Source organism: Dama dama, chromosome 12, assembly GCF_033118175.1.
Source record: "Dama dama isolate Ldn47 chromosome 12, ASM3311817v1, whole genome shotgun sequence".
Taxonomy (NCBI): domain Eukaryota; kingdom Metazoa; phylum Chordata; class Mammalia; order Artiodactyla; family Cervidae; genus Dama; species Dama dama.
Genome location: NC_083692.1, coordinates 16,728,118 through 16,746,222, shown reverse-complemented (window position 1 = coordinate 16,746,222; position 18,105 = coordinate 16,728,118). Strand labels below are relative to the sequence as shown.

The 18,105-nt window shown below is 40.8% G+C and overlaps 1 protein-coding gene across 13 annotated transcripts in view; it reads left to right on the top strand.

Annotated features, from left to right (window-relative positions):
- TTLL5 (tubulin tyrosine ligase like 5) overlaps nt 1-18,105 on the top strand; it is a 311,249-nt gene that overhangs the window by 146,648 nt on the left and 146,496 nt on the right. For all 13 annotated transcript variants that reach the window (XM_061156564.1, XM_061156574.1, XM_061156573.1 and 10 more), the window contains one exon: nt 8,018-8,172. In XM_061156564.1, coding sequence (XP_061012547.1) covers nt 8,018-8,172 — 155 coding nt within the window. The remainder of the gene's footprint in view (nt 1-8,017; nt 8,173-18,105) is intronic.

Genomic DNA, 18,105 nt, shown 5'->3' with positions numbered 1-18,105 from the left:
CCTCGAGGCCTTTAATATTGCTATTTGTCTGGATGTTTTTCCTCACTCGATTACCAACTCCTTCATGGCTTAAGGGCAGAGGCCACATTTTAAGAGTATGGCCACCCATACTCTTAGGACGTTACCCAAGGCTTTGCAGCAATAGAGTAAATATTTATGGACTTAAATCTTTGAGTTTTGGACTTTTGACCATTCAGGACTGTAGCATTCCTCAAGCATGCCTGTAGAGCCGCAGTGATCTAGTTCGGCCTGGCCCCGGATCCTTTTGGACACCAGAAGGTTGTGTGTCTGAGCGGGTGACAGGTATATCCTGGGAAGCCATCAGGGTGATACCATCATATTTTAATTACAGCACTGGCAATAGCGCTACTTTTAGCAGACAGCAGTAACAAGCAGCAACACTTGGGCGGGCCAGCCACCGGAAACTGGCCTCCCTCTGTTTCTGCTACCCGTTTTCTCAATCCATCACCTGTATTTATTCCCGCAGTAATTTAAACACCTGTCTAGATGGAATGCATGCAATGTGTCCCTACCCCACACATTCAGATATTTGCTCACCTGCCTTATTCGGAAGGTTGGCTCTAAAATAAACAAGAGTTTTGGTACTGAAAGAAAAAACACCCTGAGGTCAGCATGGCAACGGACATGAGGAAGGGAACAGGAGTGGAACTTCTGCAGGAGCCACTCCGAGAGAGTGGGAGCAGAGGAAAAGGAGGGGCAGGAGGAGAGCAAGGGGTGAAACATCTGCCAGTGGGCCCTAAGGCTCAGGGGGACTTGGCACGCACGCACAGGCTCGAGACTGGATTCTCCTACAGGCTGTCCTTCACTTAGAGAAAGGCAGGGGTGGAAGAATATTTAACAAGCTGATTGTTATGAGACTTAAATATCTTGGTTTATTTTTGGCTCAGACGGTAAAGCGTCTGCCTGCAATGCAGGAGACCCGGGTTCGATCCCTGGGTTGGGAAGATCCCCTGGAGAAGGAAATGGCAACCCACTCCAGTACTCTTGCCTGGAAAATCCCATGGACAGAGGAGCCTGGTAAGCTACGGTCCATGGGGTCGCAAAGAGTCGGACACGACCGAACGACTTCACTTTCATATTTTTTATATTTAATTTTATTTACTTGTTTGGGCTTTTCTCTGGTTGTGGCATCTTGGGGCTCCTCTTGAGTTGGAGCATGTGGGCTTCTCATTGCAGTGGCTTCTCTTTTTGTGGAGCACGGGTTCTAGGGCATGCAGGTTTCAGTAGTTGAGGCACTTGGGCTCAGTAGTTGCGGCTCCCGGGCTCTGGAGCACAGGCTCAGCACGGACTTAGCTGCTCCGAGGCACGTGGAATCTACTCAGATCAGGGATCAAACCCATGCCTCTTGCATTGGCAGGCGGATTCTTTATCATTGAGCCACCAGGGAAGCCCTTGTCAATTTATTTTTAATGACCACCATTTTTCATGGCAGCATGATAATCTAGATTTGAAGTTCCGTGAAGCTTGTTCCAAACTGTTTCATCCACTTTTGCATCCTTGGCATACTTGACATTATGCATGTTAATGTTTGAACATCCAAATGACAATGAGAAACAGTAGAGCCTCAAAGTTCTTGATAGAATTCTTTTCTCTACTCCTTCCCTTTGGTTGTTTTGTATGTTGTTCCTCACTCCATTAGGGCATTTCTGCTGGTTTTTGGACAATCCCGTGAGCTTTTACGGAGGACTAGCTTTGAAAGGTCCCTCTTTCCTGTTTTTTCCTTTCCTACCATGCCCTGTAGCAAGTGCTTCTCAAGCTTAAAGATGCACATGAATTACCTGTGGCTCTTGTCAAATACAGATTTCTGTTCACTGGGGCTGAGATTGGGCTGAAGCTGCGTTTTTAACAAACTCCTGGATAATGCAAATACCGGTCCACAGACAGAATAATAAGTTCAGGTGAAAGTTATAAGGCAGTGAAATAATTCAGTGGTTAAAACTACAAGACCTGGAGATTTTGTATCAGGCAAAACAGGAATTGAAACTAGGGGCTTATAGATAACAATTATTTGTTCTTGAGCAAATTATTTTACCTCCTACTCTCAGTATCCCTATCTGTAAATGAGGGCAATAACTGTGCCTAACAGATGCGCCTTGAAGGTTGAGTTAATTGTCTAGCACAATGCCTGGCGAAAGCACAGTGCTGATTAGAGCTGGCCGTCATTAGTGCTAATCCAGCTTTGTTGTCATTACTATTATTGTAAAGGAGCCTGAAAGATTTCGTATTTGCCTAAAAATTAACTATGGCAAAACACTTTAGAGATCCAAACATAGACTTGCGAAGTTCTTATAAGCAACATAGAGATGCTGATATCCTTTATCAGCAAGACATGATCTTTAACTATCCTGTCTTCCAGACCCCTTTGCGACCGGTGGCATAAATTCATGAGTTGACCAGCCTAGATTTAGTAGCATAGTCTCTGATCATCAGCCCAGAGAAGCCAACTGGCCCAATGGCGACTGTGCTGTGCAAGGTCGCTTCAGCTGTGTCTGACTCTGTGCCGACCCCGTGGACTATAGCCTGCCAGGCTCCTCTGTCCATGCGATTCTCCAGGCAAGCATACTGGAGTGGGTTGCTAGACCGCCTCTACCTTAATATTAGTAGCCTGATCCTCCTCACTAAAATGATGAGCGTCTGTTTTGTGACTGGTGCTGTGTCTTTATGTGCTGTGAGCCTTGTCATTAAAAAAAAAAAAATTCTTTAGTAGTGACATGTTAACCATTTGTTGCAAATCAGATATAATTAAATGCCATTTTTCACTTTCTCTTTATTTTATCAAAGCTGGTTTTGTTATGTTATCTGGAGAAATGTAGATGGACAGGGAAGCAAAGGGAGCCTATGACAGGAATAGTCATCGTCACTCTGTCCCTATAAGGAAGAAACTGCCAGGTGTGAACTCTTAATTGGCTTATAGAGTTTCTTAAGACCTGCCCTGCCCTTTGGTCAGCCCTATCCCTAGTCAAGACAAAGTGTAGCTAGGGCCACCAGAAGTGATGCGTGGGTCTGTTTTAGTTCAATGACTTCTTCTGCCTATTCTAGAAAAAACTGAGAAGCTAAAAGAAAGAACTAGGGATATTCGAAACTCATTTAATCTGGAGATAATTTGCTTAGACTGAACTTAGACAGGCATAAATCTGTACTCATAGGATTCAGCCAGATCTGGTCAAGGCTCTAGAGCTGTGCTGTCAGATAAGATGGCCACGGCCTTCATGTGGCTTTAAAAATTTAAGTTAAATACAGTTTACAGTCCAGTTCCTCAGTCACAGTGGTCATATTTCAAATGCACAGTAGTCATCTGTGGCCAGTGACTACTGTACTGAACTGTGCAGTTTATAGAACATCTCCGTCACAGTATGTTCTATTGGATGGTACTGTTCTAGAACAAGGATCGAAAATAGTTGTCTCCCCTGTCAGTTCTGATTAATTGGAGACAGCTGCCCGGAGGACTGTGTAAAGAAGACTCTGAGGCCATAGCTAAGTGAGCCCTAAATTATTTTATTACTCATTAGCAATGTATGTCCTGGGAAGACAGAGCTGGATGGTATGGAGGTAATTATGGCCTGGGTACTGAGTGTCTTCTAGACAAAAATCACAGAAGTAAGACTTGAATATTTAGAGGGGCAAGTTGTTATTATTTAATAGAGACAGATGCCTTTTTTTTTTTTTTTTCTTTCTTTAGCGGGAATCCTTTGCATAGAAAGATGAGACCTTGCAAGACTTTTCTTATTCCTTACATAATCTTACATTGAAGCAGTGGTCTTTTTTTGATATCTTTCTCAAAATAAATTAAGGATGCTTTCCTTTTATGTAGAAGGAAATAATAATGGCTACCAATTCTTGGTTTATCCATGAAATATGTAGAGTGGATGTTACATGAAAAAACAAAATTCACTCTGAGTCCAAAATTAGTTTTATGTTCGTACCATCTCTTACTGTATCTGCCAAGAACAAAACTGATTGAGGATGGTTTTGTTTTGGGTTTTTTATTACTCTGTTTCTCTAATATGCTGTGGTGAAGGGTGACAAGTGGGAAATAAAATTTAAGGAAAAGGAGAAAAAGCTGGAATACTTCAGTTCAGTTCAGTCGCTCAGTCGTGCCCGGCTCTGCGACCCCATAAACCGCAGCACGCCAGGCCTCCCTGTCCATCACCAACTCCCGGAGTTTACTCAAACTCATGCCCATCGAGTCGGTGATGCCATCCAGCCATCTCATCCTCTGTCGTCCCCTTCTCCTCCTGCCCCCAGTCCCTCCCAGCATCAGGGTCTTTTCCAACGAGTCAACTCTTCGCATGAGGTGGCCAAAGTATTGGAGTGTCAGCTTCAGCATCAGTCCTTCCAATGAACACCCAAGACTTATCTCCTTCAGGATTGACTGGTTGGATCTCCTTGCAGTCCAAGGGACTCTCAAGAGTCTTCTCCAACACCATAGTTAGGTATAATCAATTCCTGTATAATCATTATTTTCAGAATGTGAGGTCTGTATCTGATTATATTTTCAAAAACTTCTAGTAATTGAGGACAACTGTTTCCCTATTAGTTTCAAAACTAGAAAATGTTTTTTTAAGACAAGAGTACCAGTTCTGCAACTGTTATGTGACCTTGAACCAATGACTTACCATAGCTTCTCTGACCCTTAGTTTCTCCCCATCTGAGAAGGGAGTACTGGGGGAATTTCCTGACAGTTCAGTGGTTAGGACTCCCCTCTCCCACTACCAAGGGGCTGAGTTCAATGCCTGGTATAGGAACTAAAATCCCAGAAAACCACATGGAGTGACCAAAAAAAAAAGAGAGAGAGAGAGAGAAAAGAGAGTATCACAGGATTTACCTCTGTGAGTAATGGAGGGAGATAAAAACCTCACTTATAAGTACCTGGCACTTCTGCAAGGACTCAAATGTTAGGCCATAGTATTAGAATAAAGTATACCACATGCATTAGAGGACTTTCTCTGTTTTTGTCTTGGCCCTGCCATCTAGTCAATTTGTTACTTTTATCTAATTATTTACCTCTTAAGACTTCAGTTGCCTCTTCTGTAAAATGGGAGTAACAATAGAAACTTCTTGAAAGGCTTGCTCAGGGTTAAGTGAAATTGTGCACATCAAGATAATGCAAGGGCATCTAAGCTGTGGGCCCCCAGCTCCTGGGCCACAGACCTGTAGCCGTCCATGGCCGTTAGGACCTGGGCTGCTCAGCGGGAGGTGAGCCAAGGGTCAGGTTTCATCTGTGTGTATAGCCGCTTCCCGGGCTTGCCTTACTACCTGAGCTCGGCCTTCTTTCAGATCGACAGCATCAGATTCTCATAGGCATGAATCCTAAGCCTAAAGTCAAGGCCGGATATCCTGAAATTGCCACAAAATAGAAATAAAGTGCACAGTAAACGTAATGCATTTGAATCACCCCCAAAACCCATCCCCCCTTCCCCTAGTCCAGGGAAAAACTGTCTTCCATAAAACTGGTCCCTGGTGCCCAAAAGGCTGAGTGCTGCTGAGCTGAGCCCATGGCACATGGTGAACATTCAGTAAATGTCAGCAATTATGATGAAAATGATGGTTCAGTCACCAAGTTGTGTCTGACTCTTTTGACCCCATGGACTGTAGCCCCCCAGCCTCCTCTATCCTTGGAATTTCCCAGGCAAGAATACTGGAAGGGGTTGCCATTTTCTTTTCCATGGATCTTCCCGATCCAGGCAGTGTCCTGCATTGCAGACAGATTCTTTACCGGCTGAGCCACCAGGGAAGCCGATGATGAAGACAATCATGTTTCAGTTAAAGGCAGTCTGGCCAAAAGAGAGAAAATGCACCAAGTCTAATATCTCTTCTTCCCATTCACTCATGTCCAAGCCAGAAAGTTTATACTAACCATGGTAAAGTATGTACATTTTATTTTATTGCTGTACCACTGTAAATTATTAATAAGCCTTTTTTATTAGGTTTTTGGCACCACCAACTAAGACAGTAATTGGAGAAGTTGTTAGTTATCAGAAAGACCTTTCCACTTGGTAACGTCTTTATAAGCTGTAAGCTCATGTCTAATTTGAAAAGCTTAATCTTTAGGGCCAGGGGGGCTTAGTGTTGGGGCAAGGGTGAGCTGAGTCCTACAGGGAGTCTGATTGAGAATCTTTGTTGCTTCTAGGTAGGGTGCAGGAAGAGGGTCAAGGCTCTTCAGAGGGGCCAGAGGGCACTGCCGTCATCTGCTGCACTGTCTTCCCCCTTTTGTCAACGTGGTCCTTCTTCTCCCCTGGTGGCGGCAGAAAGGGGTCAAAAATATTTGAGTCTTTGGTGTGAAGACACAGTCCTGGGCGGTTGTCACTTACTGAATTCTGTAACTAGGAATGAAGCATTAGACTGCTAAAAATGACTTACTTTCTTTCAGATTAAAAAAAAATCCAGAATTATTCTATTTGTATCAAAATTGTTACACTTTTGGGACCCTTCTCTTGGAATTTAAATCTCCTCATGTCACTCTTCCCTGTATCTCCCACTCAGCACCCTGCCTTCAGCCTTGAGTTCACCACCCCCCCTCTTTCAGCATCTCCTGTGCATCTTATTTGAAATGTTTCTTGAAGCCTCCTTTTCTGATTCCACTCTCCCTATCCAGGTTTTACTTATCAGCTCACACCTGTATTTTTCATATAATGTACACTTTATTTTTCTTTTGGATTATAAAAGTAATACATCCCTTTTAGGAATGTGTATCTGCGTATGTGTGCGTTTAAGGAAATTTGGATCTGCTCTCTGTACAGTTTCATATTGTGATTTCTTTTTTTTTAAATTCAAGACATCGGCATGTTCCTAAATCATTAAGTATTCTGCAAAAAATTCTGGTGGATACATAACATTTCCTTATCTGTTTAGAGCAAAATTTATTTAACATTTATTTAAATACTGTTAGCCATTTAAATCTTTCCTTTTTCAACATTAAAAAGAATGCTTGTTTTCAGTTTCTATTCACAGTATAGTGTAGTGAGTAAGAACAGGGAATTTGGAGTTTCAGACAATGGTCAGATTGTAGTTCTGCCATTTATTCCTGTTTCCTTCTTTGTAAAGTGGGGATTATAGTAGTACTTGCCAATAGAATTATGAATGAGATGCATGTAATATACTTGTTTACTCAGAGCTTGGCACATTTTAAGTTCTGCTAAATAGTAACTGCTATTATAATACTCACCTCATTAATGATCTGCAATTTTTTTTTGCATAGTTCCTATAACTTAGACTGTAGCGTCAAAGTGTACAAAAATTTTGATACTTTTAATAATATGTTGGCAAATTTACTTGTAGAAAGAGTCTATCAATGAATAGTTTCATAAATAGTGTAAGTACACATCTAGTATCACCCTTTGGCATTGTTAGGTACTATATATATATATATATTTTTTGGTACTATATTTTGTATTAGTATGTGTCAGTGTAACACATAAAAGTGTTATCTTGTAATTTACATTTCTTTGACAATAGAACTGAGTAGTTTTGTTTAATTGGCTAATTATATTTGATTTTTGTAAATCATTTATTGAAGTTGGTGCCCATTTTTCTATTGCCTGTGCAACTTTTTTCTAAATCAGTGAGTTATCTAATTATTATTTATAACTAAAATGTATTGAGCATTTAGAACTTTGATATGAGGACACAGGGGTCAGAAAGACTAAGCAGTCTGCCTAATTCTTAGAAGCTTGCATGACACAGAGTAAAGACTCAGTAAATACTTGCGGTCTTTGTTATCAATCTTTGTGTTCTCCTGCGCCTGGCACCGTATGGCGCTTTGCACGTAGTAGGAGCGGGATAAATGCTTGTTAACATACACTGACACTCGCTACCCTCAGCTCTGCTCTTGGATGTGCACCGAAGTCACTCTTTAATGCCCGCCTTTGTCACAACCACTGTTTTAGCCCAGATGGGTCAGCATCGCCTGGACTCTACATGATTTCCCCAATATGTTTTTAATGATGCTTTTCTAAAACTCTGTAAAGTCAGTTTATTTCCCTCACTTCATTTCTAGGTAACAAACCTGAATTTGGCAAGCAGCATCATAAACAGAAGCAGTGCTTCAACTCCCCCCACACTTCGGCCTGTCATCAGTCCCAGTGGCCCAACGTGGTCAATACAGTCAGACCCCCAAGCTCCTGAGAGCCGCTCCACCCCTCCTGGAAGCAGGTATGTAAGGGGCATGGAGCCAGCATGTGGGTCACACAGAGGCGGCCTGTCCTGCACAAGTCATTCCCACTTTGAGTTGCCTGCACAGACACCAGGAAGACGGATGCCTCCCTCCACGTGTCCTAATCCTCTGATGCTTGGATACAGGGCCTCGTTTTACCTGTAAGACAGTTTTTGGCCAAATCAAATGAAAAGGAAATTTCTGATAGAGTTTAGCAAGTTTACTTCCAGGCTGAAAGAGCAAGACTTTTTACTGTGTGTGTGTGTTTTTTTTTTTTTTTTTATAATTGGAGGGTAATTGCTTTACAGTGTCACATTGGTTTCTGCCTATACAACCACACACATGAATCAGCCACAAGCATACATATGTCCCCTCCCTCTTGAGCCTCCCTCCCACCCCCCACCCCTCTAGGTGGTCACAGAGCGCTGGGTTTACAGCAGCTTCTCACCAGCTGTGTGTATCACATATGGTGATGTCTGTGTCAGTGTTACTCTCTCAATTCATGCCATCCTCCCTTCCCCCCGCTGTGTCCGCAAGTCTGTTCTCTATGTCTGCATCTTTATTCCTGCCCTGCAAATAGGTTCATCTGTACCATTTTTCTAAATTCCATATATGCATTAATATATGATACTTGTTTTTCTCTTTCTTCACTCTGTATAACAGGCTCTAGGTTTGTCCACCTCACTAGAACTGACTCAGATTCTTTCCTTTTTATAGTTGAGTGATATTCCACTCATATATGTACCACAACTTCTTTATCCATTTATCTGTCAGTGGAGATCTTGGTTACTTCCATGTCCTAGCTATTGTAAATAGTGGTGCAGTGAACTTTGGGGGGCATATGTGTCTTTTTGAATTATGGTTTTCTCAGGGTATATGGGTTTCCTAGGTGGTGCTAGTGGTAAAGAATCCACCTTCCAGTGTAGGAGACACAGAAGACATGAGTTTGATCCCTGGGTTGAAAAGGTCCCTGGAGCAGAAAGTGGCAACCTACTCCCGTATTCTTGCCTGGAAAATTCCATGGACAGAGGAGCCTGGTGGGATAGAGTCTGTGGGGTCACAAAGAGTTGGATGTGACTAAGCACATATGCTCAGGGTATATGACCAGTAGTGGGATTGCTCGGTCGTATGGTAGTTTTATTCCTGGTTTTTTTTTTAAGAAGTCTCTGTACTGTCCTCCATAGTGGCTGTATCAATTTTCATTCCCACCAACTGTGCAAGAGGGAGGGTTCCCTTTTCTCCACATCCTCTCCAGCACTTTTTGTTTGTAGGTTTTTTGATGATGGTGGCCATTCTGACCAGTGTGAGGTGATACCTTGTAGTTTTGATTTGCATTTCTCTAATAATGAGCAATGTTGAGCATTTTTTCATGCGCGTGTTAGCTATCTGTGTGTCTTCTTTGGAGAAATGTCTGTTTAGGTCTTCTGTCCATTTTTCTGATTGGGTTGTTTTTCTGATATTGAGCTGCATGAGCTGCTTGTATATTTTGGAGACTAATCCTTTGTCAGTTGCTTCATTTGCAGTTATTTTCTCCCATTCTGAAGGTTGTCTTTTCACCTGGTTTTTGGTTTCCTTTGCAAAAGCTTTTAAGTTCAACTAGGTCCCATTTGTTTTTATTTCCATTACTCTTGAAGGTGGGTCATAGAGGATCTTGCTGCAATGTATGTCAAAGAGTATTCTGCCTATGTGTTCATCTAAGTTTTATGGTTTCTGGTCTTACATTTAGGTCTTTAATCCATTTTGAGTTTATTTTTGTGTGTGGTGGTAGGAAATGTTCTGTATTCATTCTTTTATACATAACTGTCCAGTTTTCCCAGTACCACTTACTGAAGAAACTGTCCTTTTTCCATTGCATATTCTTGCCTCCTTTGTCAAAAATAGGGTGCCCGTGGGTGCGTGGGTTTATCTCTGGGCTTTCTATCTTGTTCCATTAATCTGTATATCTGTTTTTGTGCCAGTACCATACTGCCTTGATGACTGTAACTTTGTAGTATAGCCTGAAGTCAGGAAGGTTGATTTCTCTACCTCCATTTTTCTTAAGATTGCTTTGACTATTCGGGGTCTTATAAATTGTGAAATATTTTGTTCTAGTTCTGTGAAAAATGCCATTGGCAGTTTGATAGGGATTGCATTGAATCTGTAGATTGCTTGGGTAGTAGAGTCATTTTCATAATTTTGATTCTTTGAATCCAAGAACATGCTATATCTCTTCATCTGTTTGTGTTGTCTTTGATTTCTTTCATGAGTATCTTATAGTTTTCTGTATATAGGTCCTTTGTCTCTTTGGGTAGGTTTATTTCTAGGTATTGTATTCTTTCGGTTGCAATGGTGAATGTAATTGAGTCCTTAATTTCTCTTTCTGATTCTTTGTTGTTAGTGTATAGGAATACAAAGGATTTCTCTGTGTTGATTTTGTATCCTGTTACTTTACTAAATTGACTGATTAACTCTAGTAATTTTCTGATAGGATCTTTAGTATCTTTCTATGTGTAATATCATATTATCTGCAAACAATGAGAATTTTGCATCTTTTTTTCCCAATCTGGATTCATTTTATTTCCTTTTCTTCAGTGATTGCATGGCTAGGACTTCGAAAACTATGTTGAATAATCGTGGCGAGAGTGGGCACCCTTGTCTTGTTTCTGATCTTGGAGGATGTGCTTTCAGTTTTTTACCATTGAGGATAATGTTTGCTGTGGATTTGCCATACATGGCCTTTATTATGTTGAGGTAGGTTCCTTCTTTGAAGAGTTTTTATCATAAATGTGTGTTGAATTTTGTTCAGAACTTTTTCTTCATCTGTTATCATATGATTTTTATTTAATATGGTGATCACATTGATTGATTTGCATATATTGAAGAATCTTTGCATCTTTGGGGTAAACCCCACTTGATCATAGTGTATGATCCTTTTAATGTGTTGTTGGATTCTCTTTGCTAGAATTTAGTAGGACTTTTGCATCTATGTTCATCAGTGATACTGGCCTATAATTTTCTTTTTTTTGTGATGTCCCCTTGTCAGATTTTGGTATCAGGGTGATGGTGGCCTCATAGAATGAGTGTTCCTCACTGTGCAGTTTTCTGAAAGAGTTTGAAAAGGTTAGACATTAGCTGTTCTCTAAATGTTTAATTGGCTTCCCAGGTGGCACTTGTGGTAAAGAACCTGCCTGCCAATGCAGGAAACATAAGAGATGCCAGTTCGATCCCTGGGTTGGGAAGATCACCTGGAGAAGGGAATGGCAACCCACTCCAGTATTCTTGCCTAGAGAATCACCATTGACAGAGGAGCCTGGTGGGCTACAGGTCCATAGGGTTGCAAAAAGTTGGACACAACTGAGTTAACTGAGCATGCAACCACTTGATAGAATTCACCTGTGAAGCCATCTGGCCCTGGACTTTTGTTTTTTGGGAGATTTTTGATCACAGTTTTGATTTCAGTGCTTCTGATTGATCTGTTCGTAATTTTCTGTTTTTTCCTGGTTCAGCCTTGGAAGGTTGAACTTTTCCAAGAATTTGTCCATTTCTTCCAGGTTGTCTGTTTTATTGGCACATCAGTTCAGTTCAGTTGCTCAGTCATGTCCAACTCTTTGTGACCCCATGGACTGCAGCACGCCAGGCTTCCCTGTCTATCACCAACTCCCGGAGCCTACTCAAACTCATGTCCATTGCGTCAGTGATACCATCCAAACATCTCATCCTCTTCCTCTGTCACGCCCTTCTCAATCTTTCCCAGCATCAGGGTCTTTTCCAATGAGTCGGTTCTTTGCATCAGGTGGCCAAGTATTGGAGTTTCAGCTTCAGCATCAGTCTTTCCAATGAATATTCAGGACTGATTTCCTTTAGGATGGACTGGTTGGATCTCCTTGCAGTCCAAGGGACTCTCAAGAGTCTTCTCCAACACCACAGTTCAAAAGCATCACTTCTTCTGCACTCAGCTTTCTTTATAGTCGAACTCTCACATCCATACATGACTACTGGAAAAACCATAGCTTTGACTAGACAGGCCTTTGTTGGTAAAGTAATGTCTCTGCTTTTTAATATGCTGTCTAGATTGGTCACAACTTTCGTTCCAAGGAGCAAGCATCTTTTAATTTCACAGCTGCAGTCACCATCCGCAGTGATTTTGGAGCCCCAAAGAATAAAGTCTGTCACTGTTTGCATTGTTTCCCCACCTATTTGCCATGAAGTGATGGGACCAGATGCCATGATCTTAGTTTTTTGAATGTTGAGTTTTAAGCCAGCTTTTTCACTCTCCTCTTTCACTTTCATCAAGAGGCTGTTTAGTTCTTCTTTGCTTTCTGCCATGAGGGTCGTGTCATCTGCGTATCTGAGGTTGTTGATATTTCTTCTGGCAATCTTGATTCCAACTCATTCTTCATCCAGCCCGCTGCTTGTAGAAGTCTCTTCTGATCCTTTGTATTTCTACATTGCCTGTTGTCACCTCTTCTTTTATCACTTCTAAGTTTGTTGATTTGAGTCTCCTCCCTTTTTTTCTTGATGAGTCTGGCTAATGTTTTGTCAATTTTGTTTATTTTCTCAAAGAACCAGCTTTTAGTTTTGTTGATCTTCGCATTGTTCCCTTTTTTTTTCATTTATTTCTGCTCTTTGTTTATGATTTCTTTCCTTCTACCAACTTTGGGGTTTGTTTGTTTAATTTTTTTTTTTGGGGGGGGTTCATCTTTTTCCAATTGCTTTAGGTGTAAGGTTAGGTTATCTGTTAGATATCTTGTTTCTTAAGGTAAGATTCTATTACTATAAACTTCCCTCTTAGAACTGCTTTTGTTGCATCCCATAGGTTTTGGGACAGCATGCTTTTGTTGTCATGTGTTTCTAGGTCTTTTTTGATTTCTTTAGTAACCTATTGGTTATTTAGAAGTGTATTGTTTAACCTTCATGTATTTGTGTTTTTCACAGTTTTTTTCCCTGTAATTTTTATCTAGTCTCATTGTGTTGTGGTCAGAAGCGTGCTTGATACAATTTCAATTTTCTTAAATTTACCAAGGCTTGATTTGTGACACAATATATGATCTATCCTGGAGAATGTTTGTTCCTTGTGCACTTGAGAAGAAAATGTCTTCTGCACGTGGATGGAATGTCCTGAAGACGTCAGTTAGGTACATTTTGTCTAATGTATCATTTAAGGCTTGTGTTTCCTTATTAATTTTCTGTCTGGATGATTTGTCTATTAGTATAAGTGGAGTGTTACAGTCCCCTACTATTATTGTGTTACTGTCAATTTCCCCTTTTATGTCTGTTAACAGTGTTTGCTTTATGTATTGAGGTGCTCCTTTGTTGGGTGAATAAATATTTACAATTGTTATGTTTCCTTGATCCCTTGATCGTTATGTAATGTCTTTCTTTATCTCTTGTAATATTCTTTATTTTAAAGTCTGTTTGTCTGATAGGAGAATTGCTACTCTGGCTCTTTTTATTTCCATTTGCACGGAATATCTTTTTCTATCCTCTCATTTTTCAGTCTGTATATGTCCTAGGTCCGAGGTGGGTCCCCTGTAGGCAGCATGTATGTGGGTCTTATTTTTGTATCCATTCAGCTACTCTGTCTTTTGGTTGGAACGTTTGATTCATTTATATTTAAAATAACTATTGATATATATGTTCCTATTGGTATTTTCTTAATTGTTTTGGGTTTGTTTTTGTAAGCCTTTTCCTTCTCTTGTGTTTCCTGCCTATAGAATTTCCATTAGCATTTATTGTAAAGCTTTTTTGTTGGTGCTAAATTCTCTAAACTTTTGCTTGTCTATAAATCTTTTGATTTCTCCATCAATTTTGAATGAGATCTGTACTTAGTAATCTTAGTTGTAGATTTTTCCGTTCCATTACTTTAAATATATCTTGCCATTCCTTTCTGGCCTACAGAGTTTCTGCTGAAAGATCAACTGTTAACCTTATGGAATTTCTCTTATATGTTACTTGTTGTCTTTCCCTTGCTGCTTTCCCTTTTTGTTTAATTTTTGTTAGTTTGATAAATAAGTGTTTTGGCATGTTTCTTCTTGGGTTTATCCTGTATGGCACTCTCTGCGTTTCTTGGACTTCATTATTTCCTTTCCCACGTTAGTGAAGTTTTCAAATATAGTCTCTTCAAAAATGTCAGACCCTTTTTCTGTTCTTCTCCGTTTAATTCAAATGTTGGTACATTTAATATTGTCCCAGAAGTCTCTGAGACTATCAGTTCTTTTTGTTCTTTTTTTTCTTTATTCTCTTAAGCAATGATTCCTGCCATTGTACCTTCCAGCTCACTTATCTGTTCTGCCTCAATTATTCTGCTATTGATTCCTTCTAGAGTATTTTTAATTTCAGTAATTGTATTGTTTATTACTGTTTATTTATTTTTTATTTCTTTTAGTTCCTTGTGAAATGTGTTAAATGATTCTTGGCCTTTTCTCCATTCTATTTTCAAAATTTTCGATCATCTTTGAAAAGTAAAAGTGAAAGTCTCCCAGTTGTGTCCAACTCTTTTTGATCCCATGGACTGTACAGTCTGTGGAGTTTCTCCAGACCAGAATACTAGAGTGGGTAGCCTTTCGCTTCTCCAGGGGATCTTCCCAACCCAGGCATCAAATCCAGGTCTCCCGCATTGCAGGTGGATCCTTTACCTTCTTAGCCACTAGGAAGCCCAAGGATACTGGAGTGGGTAGCCTATCTCTTCTCTAGCAGATCTTCTTCCCAGGAATCAAACCGAGGTCTCCTGCTTTGCAGGAGGATTCTTTACCAACTGAGATATCAGGAAAGCCCTGGATCATCTTTACTGTCATTATTCTGAATTCTTTTTCAAGTAGTTTGCCTATTTCCTCTTTGTTTATTTGGTCTTGTTCCTTCATCTGCACAATATTTCTCTGTCTTTTCATTTTGTGTAAAATACTGTGTTTGAGGTCTACTTTCCTTAGGGTATAGGGTCATAGTTCCTCTTGCTTTTCGTCTCATAGGTGAGGTTGGTCCAGTGTCTTGAGTAGGCTTCAAGTTTGAAGGGACTTGTGCCTGCATTCCGGTGGGAGGAAGTGAGTTTTTTCCCTCTGATGGGCAGGGCCATGTGAGGTGGTGTATTTTGGGGTGTCTGTGGGAAGCCTGTCTGCTGATGATTGGGTTGTGTTTTTGTTTTGCTTGTTGTTGGGTAAGGTATCCTGTGGTGGGTGCTGCAGGCAATCGGGTGTTGCTGAGTCTTGATATAGGTGGAGGCGTCTGTGGGAGTTCTCACTGATGAATACTCCCTGGGGTCAGGAGTTCTCTAGTGTCCTGTACTCAACACTCCCACTCCAGAGGCTCAGGCCTTACTTCTGGTCAGGCAACCAAGATCTCACAAGCTGTTTATTATGCCAGTGCTGCTGCTGCTGCTAAGTCACTTCAGTCCTGTCCGACTCTGTGCGACCCCATAGACGGCAACCCACCAGGCTGCTCTGTCCCTGGGATTCTCCAGGCAAGAATACTGTAATAAAAGGGATTAAAACAAACAAAAACCCAAGAGACTAAAAATGAACCCCAGACAAATGGTAAAAGCAAAATTAGACAAATAAAAACAAAAACAAAGGAACATACACACACACAACACATACCACACACACATGAAACCAAAACATACCAAAGAAAATAAAGTTCAAGAGAGTGACCTGGCAAACAAAGGAAACCAAAAATAATATCAACCAATTAAAAACAAAACTAACTAAAACAATAAGCAGAAAACAAGACCAAAGCAGAGTGTCAACTGAGGAATAAAGCAAAGAAAACAAAAGAAACAAACATGGTGAAAAAAGAAAAACAAATAGAAAAGCAAGTTAAGTCAAAATATATAAAAAAGATACATACATATTAAAGTAAAACTTCAACAAGAAAAACAGCAACAACAACAAAAAACATAAAAAGCTAAAATAGAAGTTCAGTTATAGAAGCAGAAATATATAAAAGAAATAAAAAATGTGTTAAAAAAGAGATAATAACCACAGCAACAGAAATAAAAGAATATTCAGAACCCACTATAGATGGAATAAAAATATAAGAATAATAATAACTATTTTTCTCAGGTCTCAGCTGTCAGCATCCTCACCCCCGACCCCACCTTCTCATTCTTAGGAGGCCCTTCAGTACTCAGGAGGGCTAGCCTCCAGACCTGCTGTGGGGACAGTTCAGATTCTAATCTGGCCCTAATCCTACGTGTGCTTGCCTCCAATGTCCAGAGCTGCCAGAGCTAGAGAATTTTCTTTTGTAGGAGTACTCATTACCCTTTTATATATTCCATAGACAGAGAGTTTACCTAGTTGTTCTCGTGGGTTTAATTTACAGTTTATACAGCTTTTAGAAAGTTTTTTGATCCTCTTCCTTAGTCACTCCATCCCTGGAGCTTAATTGTGGTTTTATCCCCACCTCTGCATGTGGGTCATCCACAGGAGTTTGCTTCTGAGGCTGCCCTGGAGGCCTTGAGTCTGCCCCAGTGAGGATCAGGCCTGGAGGTGGCGCAGCTGCTTGGGTCGCATGGACCCCGGCAGGACCAGGTGCATAGGGAAGCCAGTGCCCATGGGTGCAGGAGATATGGTGCTATTGGGATTGTTTTCTAGCCTCTGGCAGCTCTGCCCCAATGAGGGCCGAGCGTGGAGGTAGTCTAGCTGCTTGGATCGCAGGGATCCCAGTGGCATATACTGTGTTTAATCCTTGCTCATAGTCAACATTTTCATGTATTGACTTATGATATTTTCTCCTTGTCTCCTAATTCTTTTTTATACCTTCTACTACACTGTGTTTCAATAATTTTGGACTCTTTTTCTTTTGAAAAAGAGTTTTATGTATTTTTATGTAGCTTGTCTAATTAAACTCAGACTCTCTGGACAATGTTCATTTGGAAAGTGGGAAGGAAATTCCCTCTATGTAGTTGAGCAAAATGGGGGAGGATAAAATGCAAATAAATTCTGGCCATAAAGTCAGCAACTTCTACTTTAAAAAAGAAACCACTCTATTGAAATCTAGTCTCCGTCTGTATTTTAAGTCCTCCTGTATTAAAAAAAAAAAAGAAACAGATTCGCAGTCCATCTTGGCTCTAATGGCTATTAAATATGGGTTTAATTGTATCTGTCCCTGAGTCAGATGACCTAGAGGGTAATGTGACTGTTACGACGAAGTATTCCAACCAGCTGAGAGATGTTGTTCCCTCCAAATAAAGAGGCTCTCCTTCAAGTGTCCCACCGGGTCCCCACCCCCAGGCCAGCACATCAGCCCCTGCCAGCCAGCCACCTCTCTGGATGCTCCCCTGCCCTGAGGAGCAGTGACCGGAAGGCTCAGGCATGGAGGAAATACCTAATTGTTGTCCAGGTGTCTGTTGCCATTAGAATGATGACTTAAGGAACTAATTTGGGAAGCAGAGCCTCTGCCCAGGAAGCAAGATAAACATAAGCACATTACATCATGCTCTGGTACAGTGTCTTTCATACCAGTGATCATTGTGGTCAAGGGTGAAAAGAAGCATCTTGGTTCAGAATTAGGAAGTGTTGAAGACCACGAGGCAGGACTTTTGAAGATAGGCCATCCTCCCACATGCTTCTCTTCACAGAAGAAGTCTCTCCTTTGGTGATTTACAGTTACAGAGTAATCACATTCCTAAAACATAAGTCGTAAAAAAGAAATTCTGTTTATGCCACAGAGCTTTATTTTCCATATAAAATATTTCCAAATATTCCATTTTCATTTTACAATCTGAACCTTGTTTCTATGGAAAACATTTTCTCCACAGTCTTGGATATATTGTCTTTATCCAGGACTGCAGTTGTTTTCCATGTGATAAACAATGTCAAGCCTGTACATTTTGGTCAGACACAGCATGCGGGATCAGATCCTCAACCAGGGATTGGGAATTCCATGCCCCTTGCAGTGGGAGCACAGATTCTTAATCACTGGACCACCAAGGAAAGTCCTGAGTTTTTGCATTTTTTATA